Genomic DNA, 25,506 nt, shown 5'->3' with positions numbered 1-25,506 from the left:
TCTCTGCATAATTTGGCTATATTTTAAAACAGTGAATTTATATTAGAGTGTTTATGTTGCCTACCATTGAAGTGTTTGATATTTGAATTTATCTAAATTATTCTTTAATTAATGAAATGGGAATATGTGATGTGATGTTGCATTTGGATGGGATACTCTATCGTGCTAGTAAGCGACCCGAGTTGTGGAATTCTGTAAATGTTGGCACCAGTGGAAGACAATGGTTGGATGTTTGTTATGCTAGCGTCAAGTGGGCAACGAGGGCGAGATTTCGTTATGCTGGCGTCAGGTGGCAACCGAGGCGAGATTCGTTTATTGCTGGCACTAGATGGGAGATCAAGGTGGGAATTATTGTTATGCCCGTGCTAAATGGGTGACCGAGGATAGGATTCTGTTATGTTGGGGCTTGCGGGCTATCGAGATTGGGGATTATGCTATGAACCTATCAAATATTTACAAAAATTTGGGTTGGAATTACATGTTAAGAAATGAATATCTACTTATAATTCATTTTGGTTTCGAGGTTCAGTTCTATTTTAGTTTCATTCTCAATTTTCCAACAACCAATACTTTTACAATACAATATTATTCAATTCTTTTAGTTCCATTTATTGTTTTTGTTTTTTATCTGCAATAGGTTTACTGAGCCGCTGTTAGCTAATTCATACTCTTATTTCTATTTTTTAAAGCCAGTGGAAGTGTAAGGAACGCAGTTGTGTATTGTGAGTAGTTTTAAATAACACACCCTGATCTGTGTTGTAGATATATTTTTTGTTAGTTTTAAATTTTTACAGTCTTTACTTTTATTTTATTATGCTCACTATTGTCAATCGTTGTTGTAGATAGATTTATAATTGTATATATATTTTTGATGATTTATAGAAAATTATTTTGAGATTTAGTAGTCTTTTGTTTTATATTACATTCAGAAGTTGCTCTATGTAATATATAAATTCAAAGTTTTATTTCAATCATTTTCCAACCAGATCAATAGGTCAGTCTTGCCACAATTAGATATGATATGACCTATGTGTTTTCAAGTCATATCTAGCTGTGTTGTGACAATTAGATAGATCTGATTGTTATTATTAAAAAATAAAAGATATATTTTTTTAAAATTTAAGTTATGGGATGTGACAATAGCTGGCCGGAGATGGAGGTCGACATGATGGTGTTAGTGGTCGAGCGGTGGTCGGCCGACGACAACGAGTGCGGCAACAATTATAATGAATTCCTCGTGCATTTGGAACTCACCAAAATTTTAGGAATTCCAAATATATCAAAGAATGAATTAGATGGTGAATTCCAAATGCAATAAAATTTTATGCTGCATTGATTTTACTTCAAACAAAATATCAAGATTCTCAAAACTTCTAAATTTGAAATACTTTGCACCCATTTGTAGTCATCCAGATAACCCCTAAAAGAAATGCAGAGTAAATTTTTGACGTATTTGGAATTTATCATATAGTTTAGTTTCTTGGAAATCGTTGGATTTGGTCAAGTTTCAAATACACCGTAAATTGTTTGTCATTGTTGTCACAACTAATTTTTGCTACCGCCCACCTCTGCCCCTTGCCAACCACCACTTTGTCGTCGGTGCCTGCACCTCCACCACCTTCTGCTACTCATCGTTGCCGCCACCGCCTGCTATCTTCGCCTTCCACCAGTCCTCTTCATTGCCCGCCACCACTGTTACCGATCGTCGGCCATTGGCTACTATCATTGTTTGGATTTTACAACGTATTCATATACTCAACTCAAATAAAATAAGAAACTACCAACATTTGTTTTACACTTATTAAAACAACTCCACAATATTTTCAATATATTACATCCTTTTACGCTGCATTCTTTATACTCTGAATTATTTCTCAAACTAATCAAATGGCCCCTAAAGTAGATTTAAAATTTATGAGATTCAACCCCAGCATATATATATATATATAAGCCCAAGCCCAATAATGTTCAAAATTGAAAAAAAAATTTCTTGGAAGTTCCATTTAGATCAAAATGCCCTTACATTTTAATAAGTTGAGTCATAAATCTAGCAAATTAGTTTTAAGTTATGTTTATTGTAAGAACTTCTTGACTATTCCCCTTCCTATCAACTTCTCCATTTTTGTCAATTACAAAGTCTCCATATTTGGTGTGTGGCAAAAATTATGATAACATTTCCTACCATTCTTTTTTTTTTTTGAATGTTAGTGATGATTTTTTTTTAAGAATCAAAAACAAATTTCACACTCCACTCTAAATCTCTCTACCCTTAAATTTCAATATAGATACTACTTGTGAACACCATTTTTCATTAGAATGTTGATAAAATCATTATCAAATGATCATAATAATCTATAAAACATGTTTAAAATATATTCAATCCTTATAAAAAAAAGATTGGCCTATTCAATGAGTCATCATAACTGACTCAACCCACAATTTAATAATATTTGAACCAACTTTGATGTTTTATAGACTTGGTTGAACTTCTTTGAATCTTATTCAAACAATCGATCAAATCTATGTTCAATCCTATATCGATTATATCTAACAATATTCAAAGAAGTTAAAAAAATATATATATATATATTCAAAGAAGTTCAATATATTATTATTGTATAAGCAAATCATGACATGGATGAATCAAAGGATCAATCTTATGATATTGACCATATAGATTAGAGAGGGAGGACTGTGGGATCAACACTCGACTATTATATGCATAAATAAGGAGATGGAAAATCTAGGCGTTGAAATTATATAAAGCACCCACCGTTGCTTAGCTAGGTTGGTGGGCGAGCGCGGTTGGGTGCCCCCCAACCCGCATTCGATTCCCCTCGAGTGGCAACGCCTCTAAAGTAGAGTCCATGAAGTGCTAGTCATGAGGTGGTGAGTGCCTCTTCTCATGAGTGCCAAATGCCTCTTTGGGGGTGGCAGCAAGTCAGTGTCGGAGCCATAAACTTCTTATAGGGGGGCCCAAAAGTTTTTTTTTTATTAAAGAAATCCATGATTGTGTGGAAAATATGAACCTCTTTGCAAGTACAACCTTCAAATTTCATATTGAATATTAAAAATAGTTAAATTCACGGATAGGAATTCACAAGCCTGAATCATATAGAAGGTTTTTTAAACCTACTTCTAGATCTTTTGATGATTCTATTACTATTCGTATTCTTTTATGATTTTGCTATTCGTCATTCTTATAGTACAACTCAAATGATTATGACGCTAAAACCGTGTGAAATGTTGAATTTAAGTTTACTTACCAGCGCACACAGCTTGGAAATTGATTACAATAGAAGCATCAGAGTTAGCAGTCTCTAAATAGCAGCAGCTTCATGTACCCACCAAAAAATAGCTACATTTGCTCTAAGCTTGAATAAAAAAATACTATATTTAAAACAATAAGCTAGACAAACAATACAACCAACTGGCACGTGCCCCCCTAGACCCCCCCTTAATCAGCCTCTGCAACAGGTGGATAAATCATTCCATATATATATATATAGCCGTAATATAGTATATATAGGGTTAAAAAAATGACTCAAAAAGAATAAGAAGTATTTAACTTCTCCCATTTTGAAAATTATTATAAGTATATAAAATTAACATTTTCATGAAATATAAGTACAACATCAACATTAATAATTTATTTTTTTAGCATTAAAATTGACATTATAAAAGATTTAAAAAAATTGTTAAGATCATTTGATTAACCATTACATACATTGAAAAATTTAGAAAGAATAATTTTGATACTATAGTTTCAATTTTAAAAATTCAAAAATTAATAATTGCAATTAAATGTGTAAATTTTTTGTTATATTTCAACTGTATTTAAAAATTTTAATTGATGAAATACACCACCGTAATGATATTTGGCATAAAAAAATAAAAAATAGTAAAAATATATTTATTTTTTGGTTTTTTATTTCTCTGAGGGCGAAAAGAAGAACTCTGCCGCAGGATCATAAGTATCTGCCCCGCTTCCAGCCGCGAGGGAAAACCAGAAGCAAAAGAAGCCTTGCAGGAGGTGAAGAGTAGAGCAATGGCGGGGAACGATCAGGACGAGTTCTATCTCCGTTACTACGTGGGTCACAAGGGCAAGTTCGGGCACGAGTTCCTGGAGTTCGAGTTCCGCCCCGATGGCAAACTTCGTTACGCTAACAACTCCAACTACAAGAACGACACTATGATCCGCAAGGAGGTCTTCCTCACCCCCGCCGTCCTCCGCGAGTGCCGCCGCATCATCTCCGAGAGCGAGGTATTTTTTCCCTCACAACTCCTTTCTTTTCTACGTTTTTGGTTTGTCCCAAGACGGCTGCGGATCTCTTGTTTTAAGTTAGGGTTGCTGACGCTATTTCGGATTGTCTATGTGACGTGTTTGGGAAGGTCGTTGATTTGCATTGTTCCTAGATGGCTTTGTTTTGATGAGAGTTAGGGTTTTGATGCCATTGTTTGTATTACCTGCAGATAATGAAAGAAGATGATAATAACTGGCCAGAGCCGGATAGGGTAGGGAGGCAGGAATTAGAAATTGTGATGGGCAACGAGCACATCTCTTTCACCACATCGAAGATTGGGTCCCTCGTGGACGTCCAGAGCAGCAAAGATCCAGAGGGGCTGCGTATCTTCTATTATCTGGTTCAGGTTCGTAGCATTGAATTGATTTCAGTTTGGTTAAAAAACCCAAAAAAGAGGGTTTGGAAGAGGTGCTTAGAAACTTTGAAAGCCTGCATGTTATATGAATTGTTTTTTTTTAATGTTATTTTTGGAAATTTTATCTGATATATTCTTCTAGTAAAAGGAATGATATTACTTTTTATGTTGCGTAACTTGTGGATATGTTAAACATTTCCGCAATAGTGTTGATGCTTTCCGTTGATTGCTTAATTTTTTTTAGAAAGGTTTAACAAATCTATTACCTGCAGATAATGAAAGAAGATGATAATAACTGGCCAGAGCCGGATAGGGTAGGGAGGCAGGAATTAGAAATTGTGATGGGCAACGAGCACATCTCTTTCACCACATCGAAGATTGGGTCCCTCGTGGACGTCCAGAGCAGCAAAGATCCAGAGGGGCTGCGTATCTTCTATTATCTGGTTCAGGTTCGTAGCATTGAATTGATTTCAGTTTGGTTAAAAAACTCGAAAAAGGGGATTTGGAAGAGGTGCTTAGAAACTTTGAAAGCCTGCATGTTATATGAATTGTTTTTTTTAATGTTATTTTGGAAATTTTATCTGATATATTCTTCTAGTAAAAGGAATGATATTACTTTTATTTTGCGGAACTTGTGGCTATGTTAAACATTTCCCCAATACTGTTGATGCTTTCCGTTTATTGCTTAATTTTTTTTTGAAAGGTTTAACAAATCATGTCAAGTTCAGTGCAAATGTCTTTCTGAGGCTTCAAATTGTTGAATCTGGTTCCTATATAAGTGAGTTGATAAGCCATACGTTTGTTTACAGAGCCTCTTTATATTAGTTAAGTTTCGTAAATGGGTAAGATGTGGTCGGTTAAAATTGAGAATGTTTGCAATTGTTGCTTCAATATTAATTCTTAGAAGTTTTTTGATTTATCAACCAGTTAGTATTTAGAAATGTAAGGATAGAAAAATGCATTTATGCTATTTGCAATAGAATTATGATATATTAAAAATCTGTACCAGATGTGTATTTCATCTTTAGAATATACACACACACACATACTCACACACTCACAAACTCACACACTCACACATTAATTAATTAAAACATTTGGCTCAAGATATACACATTATTACTTGTATCATGAGACATCTGATACTCGTTTGATCATGTAATAGATCACTTCAAATGAAATATGAATGTCATCATTCTTAATCTTGTGAAATTTTTAACTCCAACGCTGAACATTGAAGCAGTACAATATGTTATTACTTGGGAGTTTAGGAGAGAAAATTTTGAACCAATATGATATTGTTTTCATTATTTTTTTTTTATTGTTTTCATTATTTTTCATATAATATAATATTTGCAGTTAAGACCCTTACCAGCTTCCTTTTTTTTGCATGCTCACATTCTTGCAACTTAAGCCTTGTTTAGTTTTTAGAAGTTGCGTTTATTGCCTTGCTTAGTTTCAGTTTGTAAGAGTTTTAATGTTGGATACTCAAGATTTTGATCTTTTAATTTGAAACTTGGAAACATGTATTGCGGGTCTAGCTCTCTTGGTAACAAATGATGGCATAAAGACTCAAATAATATTAGTAATAATTGTTTTGTCCATTGTTTATGAGAATTTAATGCTCGATATTATTTTGACTGTCCTTAAATTTAGTTGCTTGTCACTTGATTTTGTCTGTGTATTTGTTATTGTTCACATATAGTTTGATGGATCATTTGTTATTTTCATTTATCGTCATTGATTCATTCCTATGTATAATTTTATAGGTCACTTGTTACTTAATTTACCATGTGCACTTTGAAAACTCTCGTTTGTAAAGCCTCCCAAAAGTTATGTATAAATGTCGTAATCTTCATATTTATTGTTGGACAAAACATCTTCTCTTATCTATTGTTGTATTTCTACTTTTTGAATATGTTGGATCTTCTTACATATATTCTATTCTGCTATTTTGGTACTATTTGTATCTCTTTGAGCTTCTTCCATTGTAGGGTCTTTTAGAATCATGTTGAAATACTCCAAATGGACCTGTTCTCTTAAGGAACTGTTTAAATATTGGCAAACTTATCTAAAGGATCTATTTATATCTTATCATTCTTATTTCTTAATAGGAACAATTAACTTCTTATCAAATCCATTCCCTAATATTTAACCAAATTGAGTACATCTTTGTATGAATCAATAGGTTGTTCAAAAGTGAACTGATATTGTAATAAAACATGTTGGAATAAGTAGGTTCTATGAGAAGTGAATGTTGTATAATATGCAAATAGGTTCCATGAGGGAACATGTTCTCATTGTACGATTGCTTGTGAATAAATACACTGGTGAACTTGCTTGATGGAAGCTTTTGTAAATAGGTTCCATGATGGAAGCTTTTGAATAAATACAGAAGTGAATGTTGTATAATATGCAAATAGGTTCCATGAGGGAACATGTTCTCATTGTACGATTGCTTGTGAATAAATACACTGGTGAACTTGCTTGATGAAAGCTGATTTGATACTATTTAAGGTTTGCAAATAGATATTCTCCGACGGAACCAACAAGTAAACTGAGGACAGGCAAAAAAATCAGTTTTTGTACTAGCGAGGTCCTTGATTCTGTTGGGTCTCTCGTCCCACACCATCAATTGATAGGATTCCACTTAAGTCCTAACCAAGCGCACCCCTTGTAAGTCGTTTTATGCTTTTGTAATTATCTTGTCCTTCATTTAGTCTTGGATAATTCTTATATGCAATGAGAAAAAGTCAGGAAAGAGATCTACATGGAAAGAGGGTAGTGAATTGGCAAAGATGTGAGATAACTCTTCCATGGAAGTTGTGTGCACCCAAGGAGATTGCTTGATATCTTCAATCAAGAGAGGAAGAAGAGCTTATATGTGATCTATTTGGAAAGGAATTATTATAAGCACACTTATTAGAAGAGAACAAAAAAATTGTGATTTTGAAACAAAATAGTTTTCTTCATTAGAATCAGGATTATAAACTCTAATCATGCTTCAAGCCTATAGTTTGCCTCTCCTTGTATACGAGTTAGGGGAGGGGTGTGTGATTACAGCTAGATGAAGGAACTCCATTTATTAAAGATTCATGAACACTTCAATGAGAAGTCAAAAAGGTTTTTCTTTTCATATTAAAAATACATGAATGTAACCCGAAAGTGATAGTGGGAAATGTCGATGGTCAAGGTTTGCTTACATATGAAAACCTAACTCAAAAGTTGCTTGTTATAGTTCTTTGGATCATGCTTCCCCCTTCAAAAGTAGATGATCTCAGATCTATAAATAAATCTTGAAAGTAATTTCAGGGAAAATCTGGTTAAATTTCAAATCCAATCTACCTCATGGAAAGAGGGAACCTTAAGCTTGTGAGAGCGAAGCTTGTGAGAGCGAGGTTCGCGGCTATTTTTGTTGGCCGAGCAAGGAGCCTAGGAAAATTATAAACTAATTTGTGGATGGCTTTGTTGTGAATTAATGGATTATGAATAGATGGATGGTTGGTGGAGGTCTTCAAGCCTGCTTGAGATGAGCTTAAAACTATGCCTGATTCTTGATTTGATAATGATTACCATGTAGAAAATTGGTATGAATTGATGAGAAATAAGAGAACTCTTTATTTACTGAAAATGCTTACAATCCCTCATTTTATTGATTGCAGCGGCTAGAGTTCCAAAAAATCCAATAAATTACTATTGATTAATTATTTAACTTCCTTTTACTCACAAACTTTTGACTTATTTCTTTCTGCACTGATATACTTGTTAGCGTCTCTTTGTTGGTGGAATTGACTACTATGATATTATCAAATTTTTTGGCAATATATCAATAGTAGACAAATCTGTAGAGCATATTTCAAGCTCTTTTTGTCTACATTAATTCTCCCACTTATGGGACGGAACTTGCCCCCATATGAGTTGAAAGCTAGGTGACTAGATAAGCCTGATCTGTCTTCAAAATGTCTCATTTATGATGCTGAACTTCCTAAGTCAAATATCTTCGTCATTTGATTATAATTTTTTCATATTCCAAACTCTCTGTTTATGGTGCTCACAGCCCCCCAATAATTCCCCTTTTCCTAGCTGCTTCAAGAAATCATGGACTAGGCTGATTGGGCTAAAAGATTGTCAATATGAAAGGTAAGAATAGTTTTCAAAGTGCCATGGATTTTTTTTGGCTTCAATGTGCAACTTCTCTCTCTCTCTCTCTCTCTCTCTCTCTCACACACACACACACACTATATATATATATATATCATATTCTTTCTATAGATAACTCATTAAGTAATTTAAGCCTGACTTGTCTTAAAAAGTTCTCATTTTAGATACTAAGCATTTGATGGGGTAGTCCAATTCTTTCTTAAATCAAATATCCCTGTCATTTGATTTTTATATATTTTTTAATATTTTATGCCCAACTAAAATAATTCTTCTCTTTATAGCCTTTTGAAGAAATCCAAGATTAGACGAATTGGCTAAAGATCATCCATGTGAAAGATAGCATTGTTCGTAGTGCATTGCGATGTGTTAGGGTATTTCTTGCTTCATTGTGCAAAGTGCAATGAGAAACAATACTTTTATAAGCTATAGCACTCATATATATAATTTAAAATTGATATAAAATTTAAAAGAAATGTGATTTGCACATTTAATTTCAAGATAAACTTCAAAAGTGAACCTCCAAATTGAAAATTCTAATAATTTCAATTATACCTCTATTTCTCTTTCAAGTAGAGAATTGAACTCATGAGAAGATGGGGGTCTATGATCCTATCCAAATTGCATAATAGCTTCTAACATATGTTTAAAACTCTCCAACATCACTATATTGAAAGGGATGCCAGCTTGATAGAACCTAGAGTTGTGTATTCTCTTTGATCCGCTTCCCCTTCATGTTCTTCATTTTTTGCATCATCTTTTTCAGGTTGGAATTGAATACATGAAATGATAGATATGGCCTTTCGTCATAGAGAGTTTTAACCCAATGCTAAGTGCATTGATTATTTTTGTTCTAGAACTTAATTTCAATATTTTATTCTCTAGTAATTTTATCACGTTTGTTATGTTCCATAGATAAATTTTGTCTCAATTGTTTTGTTCATTCTTAATAAACATGTAGCTATTCATTTACTTTTGATGAACTTTTTTGGCTTGTAATCATATTACTCCTTGTGGATGTCCCAAATGGTTCAATAAGATGCTCCTTGGCTTGAGGTAATAACTTACTTGGCTCTTTACCATAATGCGTACATGTGCAAGTGTGCAACAAAGAGTATTTGACTTTAATTTTAATTTTTTATAATTCTTGCTAAAGATGTGCTTGGAGTATCAAAGGTAAAAACTCCTAATAGTAAAAATAGGTTGTGGTGGAATTCAAATGTGCAAGAAAAGATAAAAAAATAAAAAGATTTGTTTTAAAAATATGTTTACATGTAAAATTTTTGATAATTTAGAAAGATATAAAGAGGCACGTTAGGAATCTAAGAAAGCAATATGCGATGCAAAGATCTTAGTTTTTAATGATTTATATAATAGATTAGATACTAAGGAGAGAGAAAGATATATGTGCAAGTTAGCTAAACAAAGAGATAGGAGTAGTAAGAATTTAAAAATTCAAGTGAAGTGTATTAAAGATGAAGATTAAAAAATACTTTTCTTAGAAGATGATATTTAACAAAGGTGGATGAGATATTTTGCTAAACTTTTTAATGAAGATTGTGAGAATACGATTGACTTTAGTGACCTTAGCACCCTAAATGAAAATAAATATTTTTGTTTTATCGACATATTAGTAAAGCTGAAGTTAGGTGACTTTAAAGAAAATGAAGTGTGGAAAAGCTGTTGGACATAGTGATATTTTAATAGAGGTGTGGAATTGCTTACTAAACTTTTAATACTATTTTGAAGACAAAAAAGATGCCGGATGAGTGGAGAATGAGCTCGCTGATTCCTATTTTTAAGAATAAAGGCGACGCACAAAACTGTGCGAATTATAGGGGAATTAAGTTAATGTGTTATACTTTAAAACTATGGGAGCGAGTTATGGAGCATAGGTTGTGGCGTGATACTAATGTTTCTCAAAATCAATTTGGATTCATGTCAGGTATGTCTACTATGGAAGCCATATATTTATTGAGAGGTTTGATGGAGAAATATAGAGAGAATAAGGAGGATCTACATATGGTATTTATTGATTTAGAGAAAGCATATGATGAAGTTCCAAGAGAAGTGCTATGGAGAGTTTTTGAAAAAAAAAGGAGTTAATAATGCTTATATTCAAAACTTCAAATCATTAAAGATATGTATACATGAGCTATTACTTGTGTTCAAACACAAGGTGGTTTGACCAATTTTTTCCTATTTCGGTTGGATTACATCAAGGATCAGCCTTAAGCCCATATCTTTTTGCTTTATTCATTGATGTTCTCACTAGACATTTGCAAGAGGATGTACCTTGGTGTTTGCTGTTTGATGTTTGCTGTTTGCTGTCTGTTGATGATATTATTCTTGTTGATAAGACTAGAGAGAGAGTTGAAGTTAAACTTGAATTATGGTGGTCAACCTTAGAGTTTAAAGGTTTTTGCTTAAGCAGATCTAAAACTGAATATATGGAGTGTAATTTTAGTAGTCATAGACATAGTGGGGGGATTGTGACTTTGGATGATCAAGTCATTAATAAGAATACACGTTTTAGATATATTGGATCTATTGTTTAGAGTGATGGTGAAATAGATAGGGATATTATCAGTAAAATTCAAGTTGGATGGTTGAAGTGGAGGAATGCATCAGGCTTGTTGTGTGATAGAAAAGTGTCCTTCAAACTTAAGGGGAAATTCTATAAGATGGTGGTGAGATCAGCAATGTTTTATGGTGCAGAATGTTGGCCATTAAAAGAGAAGCATAATAGTAAGTTAAGTGGTGCAGAGATGAGGATGCTCAGGCGGATGAGTGGATTTGCCTTTAGAGACAGGATATGAAATGAGCATATATGTGAAAAGGTTGGAGTAGCTCCAGTGGCCTTAGATGGTTTACTCACATAAATGGATGGCCTTCCGATGACCCGGTTAGAAAAGTTGAGATATTAGATTTGACTTATATTAAGAAAGGTAGGGGTAGACCTAAAAAGACTTGATTAGAAAATATTAGAAAATATCTTTCTTTATTTTAGTTAAACGGGAATTTGACTTTTAACATGACACATTAGAGAAAAATGATTCATGTAGCCGACCCCACGTAGTGGGACAAAAGCTTGATGTTGTTGTATATTTCCAAATTGGTTACTTTTTCCTCGCATTAGAATTGGTCATATTTAAGACTCTTATTAAAAAATACTATATAAATTATATCATTAATTTTATAACGGAACAATGCATCTCTAATTAAAAAATACATCTAAAAGGAAGTGAATTTAACTAGTCATTAAGTTGTTGAGTCTAATTAATGCCTTCCAATGATACTTCTTATGCATAGATAATTGGTGAATTGGCTTTCGTAATAAGATTGATGTGGGGGTTGGTAGAGGGGTGTAGCCCCCAAAAGTTATACGCTCTTAGAAGTTATTTCAGTCAAGAGTAATTTGGAGATTTCACAAGTAATTTGATTGCATCAGGTTTCTGTATAAAATCGGTACCATTATATATTCCTAATTCAAAATAGTAAATTCTTGATAAAAGAAATCATGTTAACATCACATAATAACACCCTTTTTCTAACTTCTTATCTTAGTGAAATAAATTAAAAAATTATTATTGAATATAAATAAATTAATACCAGATACTTGAGGCATATGAGAAGGTTGAGAAATGTATGAGGAGGAAGTGCAGTCGTCGGCATTGTCTCAAATAGAGGAATAATCAAAGGCGGGTAAGAGATGATGTCTGCTTGAATGCGGAAGAGAAATAAAGGATAGAGATTTGATTATCAAGCATTGATACTACTATGTTTGCATGTTGTGGAGAAATCAAAGATAAATATGAGAAGGTCGAGCACTACTATTGCTGCAATAAAATAAAAAATGGGGACAAGTAGGTTGAGCGTCTCCTCATGCTCCTTGCTTTGCTATCCCTAAGTCATTTGCTGAAGTTCACTCTCCCTTTTATTTATATCTTAAATTGATCACTGAACTGGATTTGTGAGCCAAACCTAAATGCTATGATTTGCCAACCTAAAGACAAACCACAAGAGTGCTTCTACAATACTTTGCGCTTGAGCAGCGTGCTCTGCTTTCTCCGTACACCCAAAATGGTTGCGGTATGCGAATCTTCCGCATCGGTTTGCTTCTCATTTAAAGTGTGCTTTTTGCAATACTGGATATCACTAATATCAAAACCTTAACTGTCACATGCGTAAGGATTAGAACAATGTCTTTCCACTTACTCTTTCAAGGAAATGTTCAGATCTAAGTTGAAACATAAGTTTGCTCCTTCTTAACATTGGTAATTCAGATCCTGTCGGGAAGGATTTCTTCCTTTCTTTTAAAACCAGGGGAATTTTGATTTAATCCGTTCTAACTGCTGATAGTGTAATGCATGACTGAGATGTGGTTAACAGCACATGTGAGTTACCAGGGTAATTTGAGAATATTATAAACGTAATATTCCATTTTTTATTCGTAGTCTGTATTAGATTTATACTTTCATTGCTGGCATCATTTTGATTAATTCTTTGGATATTTCTTGCAAAGTCGTCAGCTTCTTGACTAATACTATATCAAGAATTGACAATACAAGGTCAGCTGCTTCTTGGTTCTTTAGACCTGTAAATGCCAAATATAGTTGGATCTTGACTCCTGTTAGCTGAATTTTTATGCGCTAATTCTGTATGGGGCAGAATAAAATCAAATGCTGAGTGTTTTCTTCAATGGAAGTATGAAACGGCAAATAGATACCTCAAGCATAATTTTTTCACCTTGTTGGACCACGTCTGAGAATGATAGGCTCCAAGATTTACCTTAGCTGCGTGCTAATGAGCCTCCATGAATTTTCATAAGTTACTGTGAAACTTTGATAATAGTAAGAAACTGTTGATTTAGGTTGACCATTTGGTCAACTTCGCAGAAGAAAATGTGGGCAATTTTAAAATCACGTCTTCCTAAAATAAATGTTGTGAACTATGAACTATCTATAAAAAAAACATAGCCATGACTGCAAAGATCTAGTCAAGTCATGATGTTCTTTGAAACAAGATCCTTTGTTAAGTCATTCTAATGTTCTTCAGGCATCACAAGTTATTACTAAATCTGAAAACTGTTTATTTCAATAGAAGCTTTATTAAAATTATTTGTTTTATGATCCTCTTAAGGAAATGTTTTTTAATCAAGGCCAGTAGAAATGGTTTTTCCCTAATGCATCTGTTGTATTTATTTGGTAAATTTCCTACAGAAGTAGAAGCAATTACTGAAGGTTTTTTAATTGCGGCCTGTTGTAAAAACGGTTAATCAGAAATGAGAGTTATTGGCAACCATTTGTGATTAATTTAGGACTAGGATTAACTGCGTCCTGTTCTTTTACGCTTTTGTGCACTTATTTGAATTAATAGGAATGAAGTAAATAAGATTAGTCGTTCCTGAAAATTTTTTATGCTTGTCAGAGCTTTCCATCCATTCTGATCAAGGTTTACTGATACATTATCAACCAGGCCTTAATACTAACTTTTGAAAGGCACTTTCCTGTGATTCTATATTTGTTCAAATTGGTTTTCTCTTATGCTTGCAAACCTTTTTCTATGAATAAGAAATGAAGTGATACATTTGAATTACACTATTGAAATGCTTATTGCTTGCCAAATATCGTGCTTATTTCAAGCTTTATGTCACCAGATTATTCATTTAGGTTATGTTTTAAGGTGGATCAGTTGCCTTGATTTGCTTGGAAGCTAGAAAACTTACTCTTCTTGGAGCATCTTCGCTCTATTTCAGTCCCCAACCAATGTTCAATGGCATAAGTAAATTCTTGCATAGTCTGAACTGAGTTATGAGAATTGTTGCAGCACTTCAATTTTTTTGGTTAGAATACAGAATACAGGATAAATTCTTTAAAGATAGGTATTTTGACTACCTGCATAATAGCTTTGAGATTTAGGCCATAAATAGAGTTCTTGTGATATGCATAAATGCTGATTGTAACATGCCTCCAATATTTATAAAGGATTCATCACAAGTTAATTTGAATACCTTGAATATTGGAAGCTTGAAGAATGGTGATTCTGTGATCTGCACTATGAATTCCTCTAAGCATTATTGGCGTTCCTTGACCAGATTCATTTTTTTTCTGCACAAGGCACTCAGTAAAATGGGTCATAACCTTTTCTGGTTCAGCGATGGCACCAATTGACCATGAATTTATGAACTTTGCGTGATCTGTTTTGAATTTTCTCTTCTTGAGGTTAATTCAAAGCTATTTCAACTCATACAGTGATCTATACCTATCTGATCAAATGCTCCTCTCCACACCTGCAGTAATTAATATACAAGTAGACTTCCTTCCTCAAATATTCCAATCAGAAATGATCAAATGATATTTCAACTTCTTGTCTTTCTTGGCACTTGTTCTTTCTCGATATGTAGGCTTTGGTTGGGGCGCTGTGATGAGAAATTTCTCACCCATTACATTTAAACCATTCGAGTTAAATACATACTTTTTCCTTTGATGTCTGAACTCAAACGCCTTTCTCTAGGCATATTAAAAGAAATTTGTTTGGGGGGGTGTTTGATTCGCAATGAAGCTTTGCCTATGAGAATATTCGTCTAATGCATTGTATATTTGTTTTCACGGGTTTCGCTAAGTAAATAGCCTAAATAAAAATTGAGCCCTAACACTCTTAAGTTATTTTACTTGCACCTTTTTTATATTTGCACCTTCTTTTCAGCCTAATAGACCTTTAGTTGACAATTTATCTTCGGCCCATTTGGTTTATGGATGATGCTGAGAGGATGTGCTGTTTGTCCCATTTTATTTTCTACTTTCTGCCCAGTTTTATAATGTGAAATTCTTGATTTTTTTCTCAATCTGACTGTGATTCATCACATTATTCAAGAAGGGAGAAAGTCTAAAATAGTTCCTTTGGTATTTTTATGTGGCCTATTTAGTCAGTGACACATTTCTTTAATTTAGTCTATTAATTATACAAAATTTATCCTAGCTGATCTCTTAAAGATTAAAGTGGGATCAATTTTGTATCACAATATCTATCGATTTCTATTTGATGGATCATTTAAGATCAATTATTTATAAATGAGGAAATAGTTAGAAAAATGTGATACTTTGAGATTTAGTTGGTCTAGTCTGAACGGTCGAGGGACTGTTTTGAGGAGTATTGATGGGATTTGATTTCACCTTGTTCAGATCAATAGATATTTTAGCATATAATATTTATTTTATTTAACTGGTACTTATTGTGAATCTCCCTACTGGTTTACCAATATGCTGATTTACTAATAATTTTGATGTAAATTTTTGGTCAGTTTGGTTAATATGACGATGCTTTTGAACCACTGTTGTTCTTCCAATTGTGTAGTTCCTTGCTGATTTTGTAAATAGTTCCACTTACCTTGGAAAGTTAGAATAATAGATGAATGCTTAGAAATCGAAGGCTTAGTAGAAAAATAAATAAAAAATATATATATAATTTTGATATACGTGATATTAATAATTATCAATCAATATAATTAGAATATAAATCAATATTTGGATGTGGTAGTTTAAGTAAATTGGATCTATTATGTTGAATAATGTTGATATAAACGAGGAGTTAACATTTGGTGATTAATATGAATAAGCTTCTTAGGAGTAATGTATAATAGGAAGATATTATGGAGATTTAAAAAAGATTTATTTTATTATATTGCAATAAGCTGGAGTATTTTACCTGTTCTTGTGTCTCATTGGCATTGTTTCCATGGAATCCATTGCGATAAGACAGAGTTATATTGCATCTGTTTTTTTAGTGTGGTTTATCTTTGGTATTTGTTTTGATGAAATGCTCTTTTGATCTTACTTTTGGATGCAGGACCTGAAGTGTTTTGTGTTTTCCCTCATATCCCTCCACTTCAAGATCAAGCCAATTCAATCTTGAGTTTGCCTGGGTAGTTCAAAGTTCACCTTGTTCTGTCTTTCTTTGATAACGGTGCAGATCCAAGCTCAAAAATAGACATTACTAAAGTTATGAGGTTTGCTGTAGTTTCTTATGATTATATGTTTGGATAAGCTTTAGCAAACGTTGAGTTGGTAAGTGCTTTTCTGTCTCGGTTTGTTCTCATATACATGCAGTAACAGACGCTGCTACTTTGGTCCAATTTTATTGTTGAATCTTAGCTCTTTTATCCGGGCAGTGGAGTTTTTCCAGAATATATTGGATCAACATATTCTGATTAATTTTTTTTTTTATCGAGATGGGGTTTAAATTTATTGAATTTATTTAAGGTAAATAAAATATAGATTTTGATTGATTATCTCTATATTATATTTATTTCAAAATAAGGTAATATTTTAAAATTTAATATAACTTTTTTTTTCTGTATGTCTCGACACAAATTTTTAGTTTTTTTCTAGTTGATTTGAATAAGATAATTGTGTGAAGGCTTTAGTTATGTGAATGAAGACTTCCCGAGGTATTCTAGGGTTTTTTTTTATTTATTATTATTATTATTTTTTTTTTTATGGATTATGGAAAGATTTTCTGCCTTTTCCGTAGCTTATATGATTTGTGTAGTTAAATCAACTGGTTTTAATTATAAAAGTTAGAAAATCAGATTGATCAAATTATTCCTTTAAATCAAATTAAATTGAAATAAATTTTAATTTGATTTTATATGAATTAAAATATAATCGGTTTTGACAATAAATTTAATTATTTTAATTTTAAGTAACATAATTATCAATTATTTTTTTGTTAAAATTGCTAATTATGACAAACATATAAATAATTGTGATATTAATTTTCATGCTATCTATTTATTTCGTGTTCTTAGTAATTTAATATAAAATAAAATTTTTGTTAGTCATATTTTTAATTTAAATTCTCGATTATTGCCTGTCTTTGCATTTTAAGATAGAGGTAGCCTGAAAGGTTTAAAAATTAGTGACAAAAGCTGTACCAAATAAATCAAAATTATTTTTGGATAATTCATTTTTCTGGAAGCTATTGTAAAAATAAATTTAGTACAAAATTTTTTAGAAAATATTGAAAAATAGTAACTTAATGAAATTATAATTATGATCTAAAAAAATAAAATAAAAAAAAACTCTCATACGTACCCTAAATTCATTAATATTTTATCCAATGCAATGAGATTATCTTGCAGGTTTACCTTTATCTGAGATTTTTTTCAGCTTTTATCTCATTTTCACATAGAAGAAAAAAAAAACGTTTCTTTGCTAGTTTCATTAATTAAATATTTAGAATGTATATATATTTAAAGTAAAAATAATAATAAAAAAAAAACACGCCGGAGAACACACTCAAATATTGTGACAGTTGATAAGGCTCTCCTGTAACATTTCCAGCGGCCCTTGCATCCACTATCACAAGGCCTATTTCTTCATCTAACTTCCGAGAAGAAGCGGCCATGGCCGCTAATGCGTTGTCTTACAGTCTTGCCCATATCTCAACTTGCTCTTGCTCAAAGAAATTGAGTCCCTCCATCTTCTCATCTCCTCCCTTAATTTCGCTCACCCCTCGCCGCGCCCCGCTTCCTAGCTCCTCACTCGATGCCTTAGTAGTTAGATTCCCTTCGCCGCTTAGTCGCCGTTTCCGACATTTCACAGCTTCCGCGGCGAGCGACAACTCCGTGGAAGGCGAGGCGGAGGTAGAGGATGCAGAAGAGGAGAGCGAGATTCCGGCTGAAGGTGCTGATGTGGTGGCGGAGGAGAAGCCTCCCAGGAAACCTAGAATCAAGCTCGGGGACATTATGGGGGTAAATTCTCTTTCAGCTGTGAATGGTCCAAACTTCAGTCTATCTGGCTCAAGATCGGTTCCATATTGGATTTAATCTTGAGATGAGCTAAACCTAACTATACGTTAGCCTGGTCTAATTACGATTCGACTCAAGCATAACTTATTCTATTTTTTTTTCGAGGAAAATTGATTGATCTTTTTAGTAATTTTCTATCTTGAGTCATACTTACAATCCTGAATGCTTCTTCCTTGCATGTCGTATTTCGCTCCTAAGGTTGGGTTTTTATTGCTGGATATCTGCGTTTATGGTTTCCTGCTGTTTTGCTGGATAGATTTTGAACAAGAGGGCTATTGAGGCATCGGAAAAGCAGAGGCCAGTGCCAGACCTCAGGACTGGAGATATTGTGGAGATTAAATTGGTAAACTTTGGTGTATTTTTCAGTTTTGATCAATTCATTGTTGCTTTGATTGTCTTATCAGATATTGAGGTCTGCCGATTACAGGAAGTACCAGAAAATAAGAGGCGGCTTTCTGTTTACAAGGGTATAATCATTTCAAAGCAAAACGCGGGAATTCACACAACTATTCGTATTAGGAGGATTATTGCAGGCATTGGCGTTGAGATTGTTTTCCCTATGTAAGTTCTTCCTTTTATTTAGAAAAGCATTTAACAAAATGCTATGATTGTTTTTTTGTAAAAATCATTAGTCTGTTCTTTCTTGATCTGGAATGAAATGAGTAATTGAATATATATAAGTTCATCTCCAGCCAAACACCTAACACTCGTTTGGCATCCGTCGTTTGTTCCAGCCGATCGACAAAAATAATGGCATTCACATGAGGGCGAACAGTGCGACGTCACCCGCTATTTTTTTAATCCGAAAATTAGGTTAAATAAAGTAGGAGAAAGATGCACTTAATATTCTTTTTTGGGTGTTATAAAATGGAGTTCTTTTGGAGAAGAGTTACTGTATTTTGGAGTGAAAATTAAGTTTTTCGGTTGGAGATGGCCTAAATATAACAAGTCAATTTATTTTATTTTGTATAGAAGTTTTTTGAATATTAGAATCCATGCTGATATTACTCAATAATGGTAGTGATTTAATTAAAAAGTCTTGCATGTTTAACAATTGTCTCCAAAAACAATGAAAAATATAACTTGCTTAATTTGTAGGCTATAGATGCATGCATCTCTTGAAATTCCTAGAATTATCATATTTTCTTTATTTCTGTTTAGTCATGTGTAGCAATGATAAAGTTTTATCTGCAACCGGCGTGAAAATCCTCTATTCTTAGTGATCTATCATGCTATTTTCAAAGGATTATGATCGTTTGATTTTAGAGCTCGTAGACCTTTATATTTGTTTCTCTTTTTTTCCTGTAGTTTTGCTGCATCTTTCTCATATGGTATATTTTTTATTTTGGATTCTAGTGTTTTCTCATGTATGATAGGTAATCAACATTTGTTCTTCTCAGATAACCACTCTCATTTACCACTTGTTATTGTTTCTAATGTATTTGCTAAGAATGTTTCTTTTTAGTCTATGATCAATCATTTAAGCCTAAGTTGAGCTTTTTCAGCCAGTAAACTTTGCTCATCCATTTAAAGTTAAACTCAAGCTTTAGAGACCCATAGTCAAACAATTTTGAAATTTGATGTGGCCAGTGCAACGCTCACCAGGCTAAAAGGCAAAGAAAGAGCAATTCTTGGCCGGTTTTAAGGATGGAAAGTTTTGGAATAACAAACCTAATTCCACTTCTAAAAAAGAGAGAAGTTATTAGGCTACATAAGTAAAGGCTTATTCTCAATAGATATGCGACGTGTTTTAGTATAATAGTTGGACGTCCTTAGGACATTCAAAGTTAAGTAAGCTTATGTTCAACCCATCTCCTAAAAAGTTGCACCATCTGGATAAGTGTGAGGTTCTACTTAGCATGAGTTGGTTTGAGCTAAAGTTAGCAATACCTCATAATTTTTTTGGGTTGGTTTGTTTCAACTCATATCAAAGTCAAACCTTCTCTACTATAATGTGTGGTTTGAGGACCAATAAAATGGAAGCTATCGGGCCTTTGATATCCCATAATCTTATGAGGACAGTGCAATGAGTGTAGGCTATGATCATTGAAACAAAGAATCACATAAGATGCTGGTGCTTGTAGGATTTCAGGATGGAAAGAGGACATGAATGAATATAATCCCACTACATAAAAGGGGAAAGTTTGTTAGGTTATATATGAGTGACTTTTGGTATGACAATTAGAATTTCATTGGGAATTTTAACATTAAACATGCTCATGTTGAAACATTCCTGTGATGGGTGTCCTCGTGTGGAGTTGCACTAAGAAGGATAAAATCATGATATTTAGGTTAGCATAGGTTGGGTCAAAATGGATAAAATCTCATAATATCTTAGCTAGGTTGTTACAATTAATAACAAAGCTAGATCTTCTCCAACGCCATGTGTACCTTGAGGGTGAACTAAGCAAAAGTTAGTTGGCCACTGGCATCCGAAAATTTGATGAGGGTAGAGAGATTGTCGGGGCAAGGATTGGACAAGGAGAGGCTCTGGCATGCTTCTAGGATGGAAGAGGACCAATAGAAACCTAATTTCATATATATTAGAATGAAAGCTAAATTGTTGGGCTATATAAATAAAGGATTAGCTTATATGTGGAGAATCTTTTGCTGCAACAATTCATGTTTTATTATGAATTCCAATGTTAAGTGTGTTCGTGTGGAGCGCCAATAAGGATAAAATTGTAAAGTTGACAATACCTTGTAATATTTGGGTTTGGTTTTAGATTGTGGGTTATGCTTGACCATTGAGGGCTGATTTGAACTATCTGGCCCATAGGTTATGCTCGATCATTTTATGCCTATAGGCTATGCTTACTTATTGAGTGCAAAATATCTTGGGTTTACACCTCCTTTTAGAGTCCTGATAATATGCCCCTTTAGATGTGCTTCCTTAAATAAGGATTTCAACTCGGTTGATTAGCTTGATCTTCAACTCCTTGATTGTCCCAAGAGCTTAAGTGTATTTGGATTGGTTATAATAAGGTTAATATTGCTGTTATTATATTCTGTTAGGGCTATGCCCTTGCATAACATCAAAAGAGGAATTAGTGGATCAACCCTTTTCACGAATGGTTTCTAGTCAACTCTAAACATTTTAGACTAGGTTTGTGGTCAGCACATGGGAAAGTTCTTCATTTATGATTAGGTTTTACCAACAAGGTTCAAGTAGACTTGTTTAGGCATGGTAACTGGCAAGTGAGTAATATAAAATTGAAATTATTTTGAAAAGAAAAACAGCTCCATCCAAGAAAAATGTTTAAGATTAGGATAGACTTAAGAAGGCTCAACATTTCCTAAGATGATATAATGAATTAATTCCTTAGTAAATTCATCCTTTTGGAAGTTCTCACTCTGAGCTAGTTCGTCCAAGTGAACCTACAAGTTTATATACTATGGAGGGTATTAAAATACCATCAAGAATTGTATCATTTGGATTGACTGAGTTCTAGTTTATTTTGGATGCCAGGTTGCTTTTAACAAATCTAACTTCAACAGATTAACTAACCTTACTTTGATATGCCCTTTTGTCTTAAAGATCTTGATGAACGTTTGATAAGCTACTCATGACTCGGTTCAATTACAGCTCATTTATGATCATTTATTTAAGTAATCAAAAAAGTTTGAACTATTTTAAAATACTTGATTGTTAAATAATAGGTTTGAACAACTGTGTTTAACTCGTTTATGTTCATGAACTATATTAATTAATGCTCGCGAACAAGCTCGATAAAAAGTATGATTTAAATCTCATTAAGAAGCTCAATTAACATTTAATATAGAGCTTGTGAATAAGCTCGTTAAGAATCGATTAAATCTTGTTATAAATCTTTATTTGCTTTATATTCGCATAACTTTTAGTTTTATATTAATAATGATTCTTATTTTATGAAAAACTAATTTCAAATTTTTATGTTACTCTTTTAATAAAAGGAATTTGTTCATGAACAAGGGTTATTTGTTTATATTTATTGGATTGTTTATTTAATGTGTTCACGAACAAGCTTGTTTATAAGAAGAATAAATTTTTTGTTCTTGTTTGTTTGTGAATGAGCTCGTTTGGTAGCTCTATAATACTCACTAGATAGGTTCATGAACATACTTTTTGGAAGCTAAAAAACTTGATAAACATGTTTGTAAACAAACTCTAAATAATTATTTGTTAGCAGGCTTGATAAGGTTCTTTGTTTAAAGCATGATAAACACAAAACGAATCAGACATGAAACGAACTTAAACATGTATCATTTTAAATAAACCAAACTTGAACAAAATTAGAAAAGCTCGAATCGAGCTTGAACTGAGTTTGAACAAGCTGATAATAAATGAGCTCGAACATGAAGCACTTGCACAGCTCGACTTTGCTCGGTTTGTTTTGCCTAAATAAACCTGAGAGAATGAGAGCTAGGGAGAGATAAATTGCTTACGTGAGATCAGAGCCAAGGAATCCGTTCTGTGAGAGAGGGCTTCCTTTTTTTTCTTTGTGATGAGAGCCTTTTTTTTCCTTCTTGTTGTACCTGAATGTTTTTTTCCTTCTTGTTGTACCTGAATGTCAGAGAAAAAAGAGATGTGGAGACTAGAAAAAATACTTTGGGAGATAAAAGTTTTCTATCTTTTTGTGCGGGACGAGCTATTATTTAATGAATATTATAGGTCCATTCTTGCTGTATGCTGTAGCTTTCTCTCCTCTTCCCAAAAACAAGAGAGAAAATTTAAAACTAGCACTTGGATGATGAATTTTACTTGATTAAAATACATATAAAAGGATATGGCTAAAAATAATTTGTATTTAAGCTTAATTTAAAGAATCTATTTGAATGACACCTCATTTTTATCATGTATTTTTTAAATATATTATTATTATTATTATTATTATTATTATTATTATTTTATTTTGTTTGATTTTAAATTAATCAAGAGGATATATATTTAATTTTAAATTTTAATTTAAATATTATTTATTATATTTATTTAATTTTAAATTAATTAGAAAAAAATATATAAATATTTATTTCCTCATTTTTTTATTTAAACAATAAAAATAATAATAATGATAATAATCTCACTTTTCTCTCTCCTTGACATGCATCAAATGGTGTCCAATTTGAGCGCAAGTAAACCTCTTTGATTCATCTCGACGAGTCGGATGTACTCGTGCAGTCCATTTCATAAGACGAGGTCCCGATCAAAAGATTTTACGCATGAAACCAGCATGTGCGATAAAGGCTCAAATGTACGTAAAATATTCATTAACTCGGTGTCGACCCGATCACATATGTTTTAAAACATGATAAAATGACAATACATGATTAAAGAAAATAAATTCCAGAGCCGACAACGATTAGAGGTAAATGCATGATTTGAGCTTCCATTAGACACAATAGTGCAACGTGCAAACAAGTATATCGACCTACGAAATGCAAGTGACAAGACCATGCAAGTAACCGATTGCCAAAAAGGAGGTCAACAACAGCATTGTGACGCTACGCTCTCTGCCATTTCTCCCAACAAACTTTGTAGCATCGGGGTGCTTATAAACTCTGCTCTGGGGCGCTCGGGTGCACCATCGTGGCGCTCTGGTACACAATGTCAGGGCGCTCTTGCATATAGCGTCGAGATGCTGTAAAAAAAAAATTTATGTGCAAAGCACTCGAATGCAAGCGGGGGGGAACCTTGGCACCCCGCTAGCAAGAAATTGAACTGAGTTCAGGGGTAATTGTACAACTCGATTGATCTACACAATCAGATTTCACAATAACTAACAAGATTAATGCACTAGACACATGCATGCGTAGTTATTTGTGCAGATCGAGGTGCTGCACATACAACAATAGTGTTGGATGAAAAGGGAAGGAGAATTATTGCAGATATTATATTCATCTTCATATTGTTAGTTTGATTTGGACTTTGAACCATCTGAGTAGCAGCATAAGAATTGAAAGAGAGGAATGCGTGAGGAGTTCTCCTCACGCATTCCTCTCTTTCAATTCTTATGTTAGTCATCTTTATCTAATGATTGCTTTGTCTTTTCCGTGATAAAATCCCTCATCAAGCCATGTTTAAGCTAAAAGAGCTAGGCATCAGAAAATATACCATATTACTCCACAGAAATCTTTTTTTTTTCTTTTCTTAAGCAAAATTTGTCTGCAACTTCATAAGGACTTCCCAGTTGTTCTGTGATCCTTTCCTGCATATATGATGAATTCAACCATCCATTTTCCTTTTACCTGTAAGTAACCCATTGTTTATGATTTTGCTTATAAAACATTAAAGCATGCTAATTTTGTCACTTTATTTAAAAAAACCCATCATCTGTAGTTTCATTGTACTTTCTATGAAAGAACTTCGAGCATTTGAGAATTTTCAGGTGCAGTTTAACTCTTTTTGCTAGGATTCTGAACTACCCTTACTGCAGCTTATTTCACTCTAATAAATTTCAAATTTTAGAGATCCCATTTATTGATATTACTATATTTTACGCATGAAATCTCTTCCAGCTACTCGCCTAACATAAAGGAGATCAGAGTTGTTAAGCACAGGAAGGTCAGAAGAGCGAGGCTCTATTACTTGAGAGATAAGCTGCCTCGCTTCTCAACATTCAAGTGATAATCTTTTCAAAATTTCAATTGTATTTTCCTGTTTATGACATGTTTGTTTTATATTTGGCGACCATCTAATGTCTTTTCTTATTGTTCGTCTGTGTTCTTTTGAGTAATGAAATAACTGAAATGGCTGATGTTGTTTTAGTTATGTTGTGATTATGAAGTTATGGCTATTGGTAATGTGTCGTTAATGATGGTTTTATTTTAAATTGGTATGTATTGTGTGTGCGCGTTTGACTTAGACTTTGTTTGGGACGGTTTTTTTGCTGCTTTCTAAA

The 25,506-nt window shown here is 33.1% G+C and overlaps 2 protein-coding genes across 2 annotated transcripts; both read left to right on the top strand.

The window, feature by feature from the left end:
* The first annotated feature begins 3,939 nt into the window (after positions 1-3,939).
* Positions 3,940-17,005, top strand: LOC110107773 (protein mago nashi homolog 2). The gene is made up of 3 exons (XM_020838151.2): positions 3,940-4,264; positions 4,474-4,650; positions 16,666-17,005. Exons 1-3 carry the CDS (start codon positions 4,049-4,051, stop codon positions 16,729-16,731), a joined length of 459 nt encoding a protein of 152 aa, XP_020693810.1. The 5' UTR covers positions 3,940-4,048; the 3' UTR covers positions 16,732-17,005.
* Positions 17,006-18,108: 1,103 nt separating this feature from the next.
* Positions 18,109-25,372, top strand: LOC110107772 (50S ribosomal protein L19-2, chloroplastic). The gene is made up of 4 exons (XM_020838150.2): positions 18,109-18,571; positions 18,885-18,971; positions 19,056-19,189; positions 25,124-25,372. The coding sequence occupies exons 1-4, from the start codon at positions 18,224-18,226 to the stop codon at positions 25,230-25,232; spliced, it is 678 nt and encodes a 225-aa protein (XP_020693809.1). The 5' UTR covers positions 18,109-18,223; the 3' UTR covers positions 25,233-25,372.
* Positions 25,373-25,506: the final 134 nt, after the last annotated feature.

This window comes from Dendrobium catenatum, unplaced genomic scaffold (assembly GCF_001605985.2).
Source record: "Dendrobium catenatum unplaced genomic scaffold, ASM160598v2 fragScaff_scaffold_390, whole genome shotgun sequence".
Taxonomy (NCBI): Eukaryota; Viridiplantae; Streptophyta; class Magnoliopsida; order Asparagales; family Orchidaceae; genus Dendrobium; species Dendrobium catenatum.
This window is presented reverse-complemented; position numbering and strand designations above follow the sequence as displayed.

What these genes read in the sequence shown, in the direction of transcription:
- LOC110107773 (XM_020838151.2), top strand. Translation starts at nt 4,049, where the DNA reads ATGGCGGGGAACGATCAGGACGAGTTCTATCTCCGTTACTACGTGGGT. An exon ending in GCATCATCTCCGAGAGCGAG is followed by an intron (nt 4,265 to 4,473) that starts GTATTTTTTCCC and finishes TATTACCTGCAG; the next exon opens with ATAATGAAAGAAGATGATAA. An exon ending in TCTTCTATTATCTGGTTCAG is followed by an intron (nt 4,651 to 16,665) that starts GTTCGTAGCATT and finishes TTTTGGATGCAG; the next exon opens with GACCTGAAGTGTTTTGTGTT.
- LOC110107772 (XM_020838150.2), top strand. Translation starts at nt 18,224, where the DNA reads ATGGCCGCTAATGCGTTGTCTTACAGTCTTGCCCATATCTCAACTTGC. An exon ending in ATATTGTGGAGATTAAATTG is followed by an intron (nt 18,972 to 19,055) that starts GTAAACTTTGGT and finishes TGCCGATTACAG; the next exon opens with GAAGTACCAGAAAATAAGAG. An exon ending in GTTGAGATTGTTTTCCCTAT is followed by an intron (nt 19,190 to 25,123) that starts GTAAGTTCTTCC and finishes AATCTCTTCCAG; the next exon opens with CTACTCGCCTAACATAAAGG.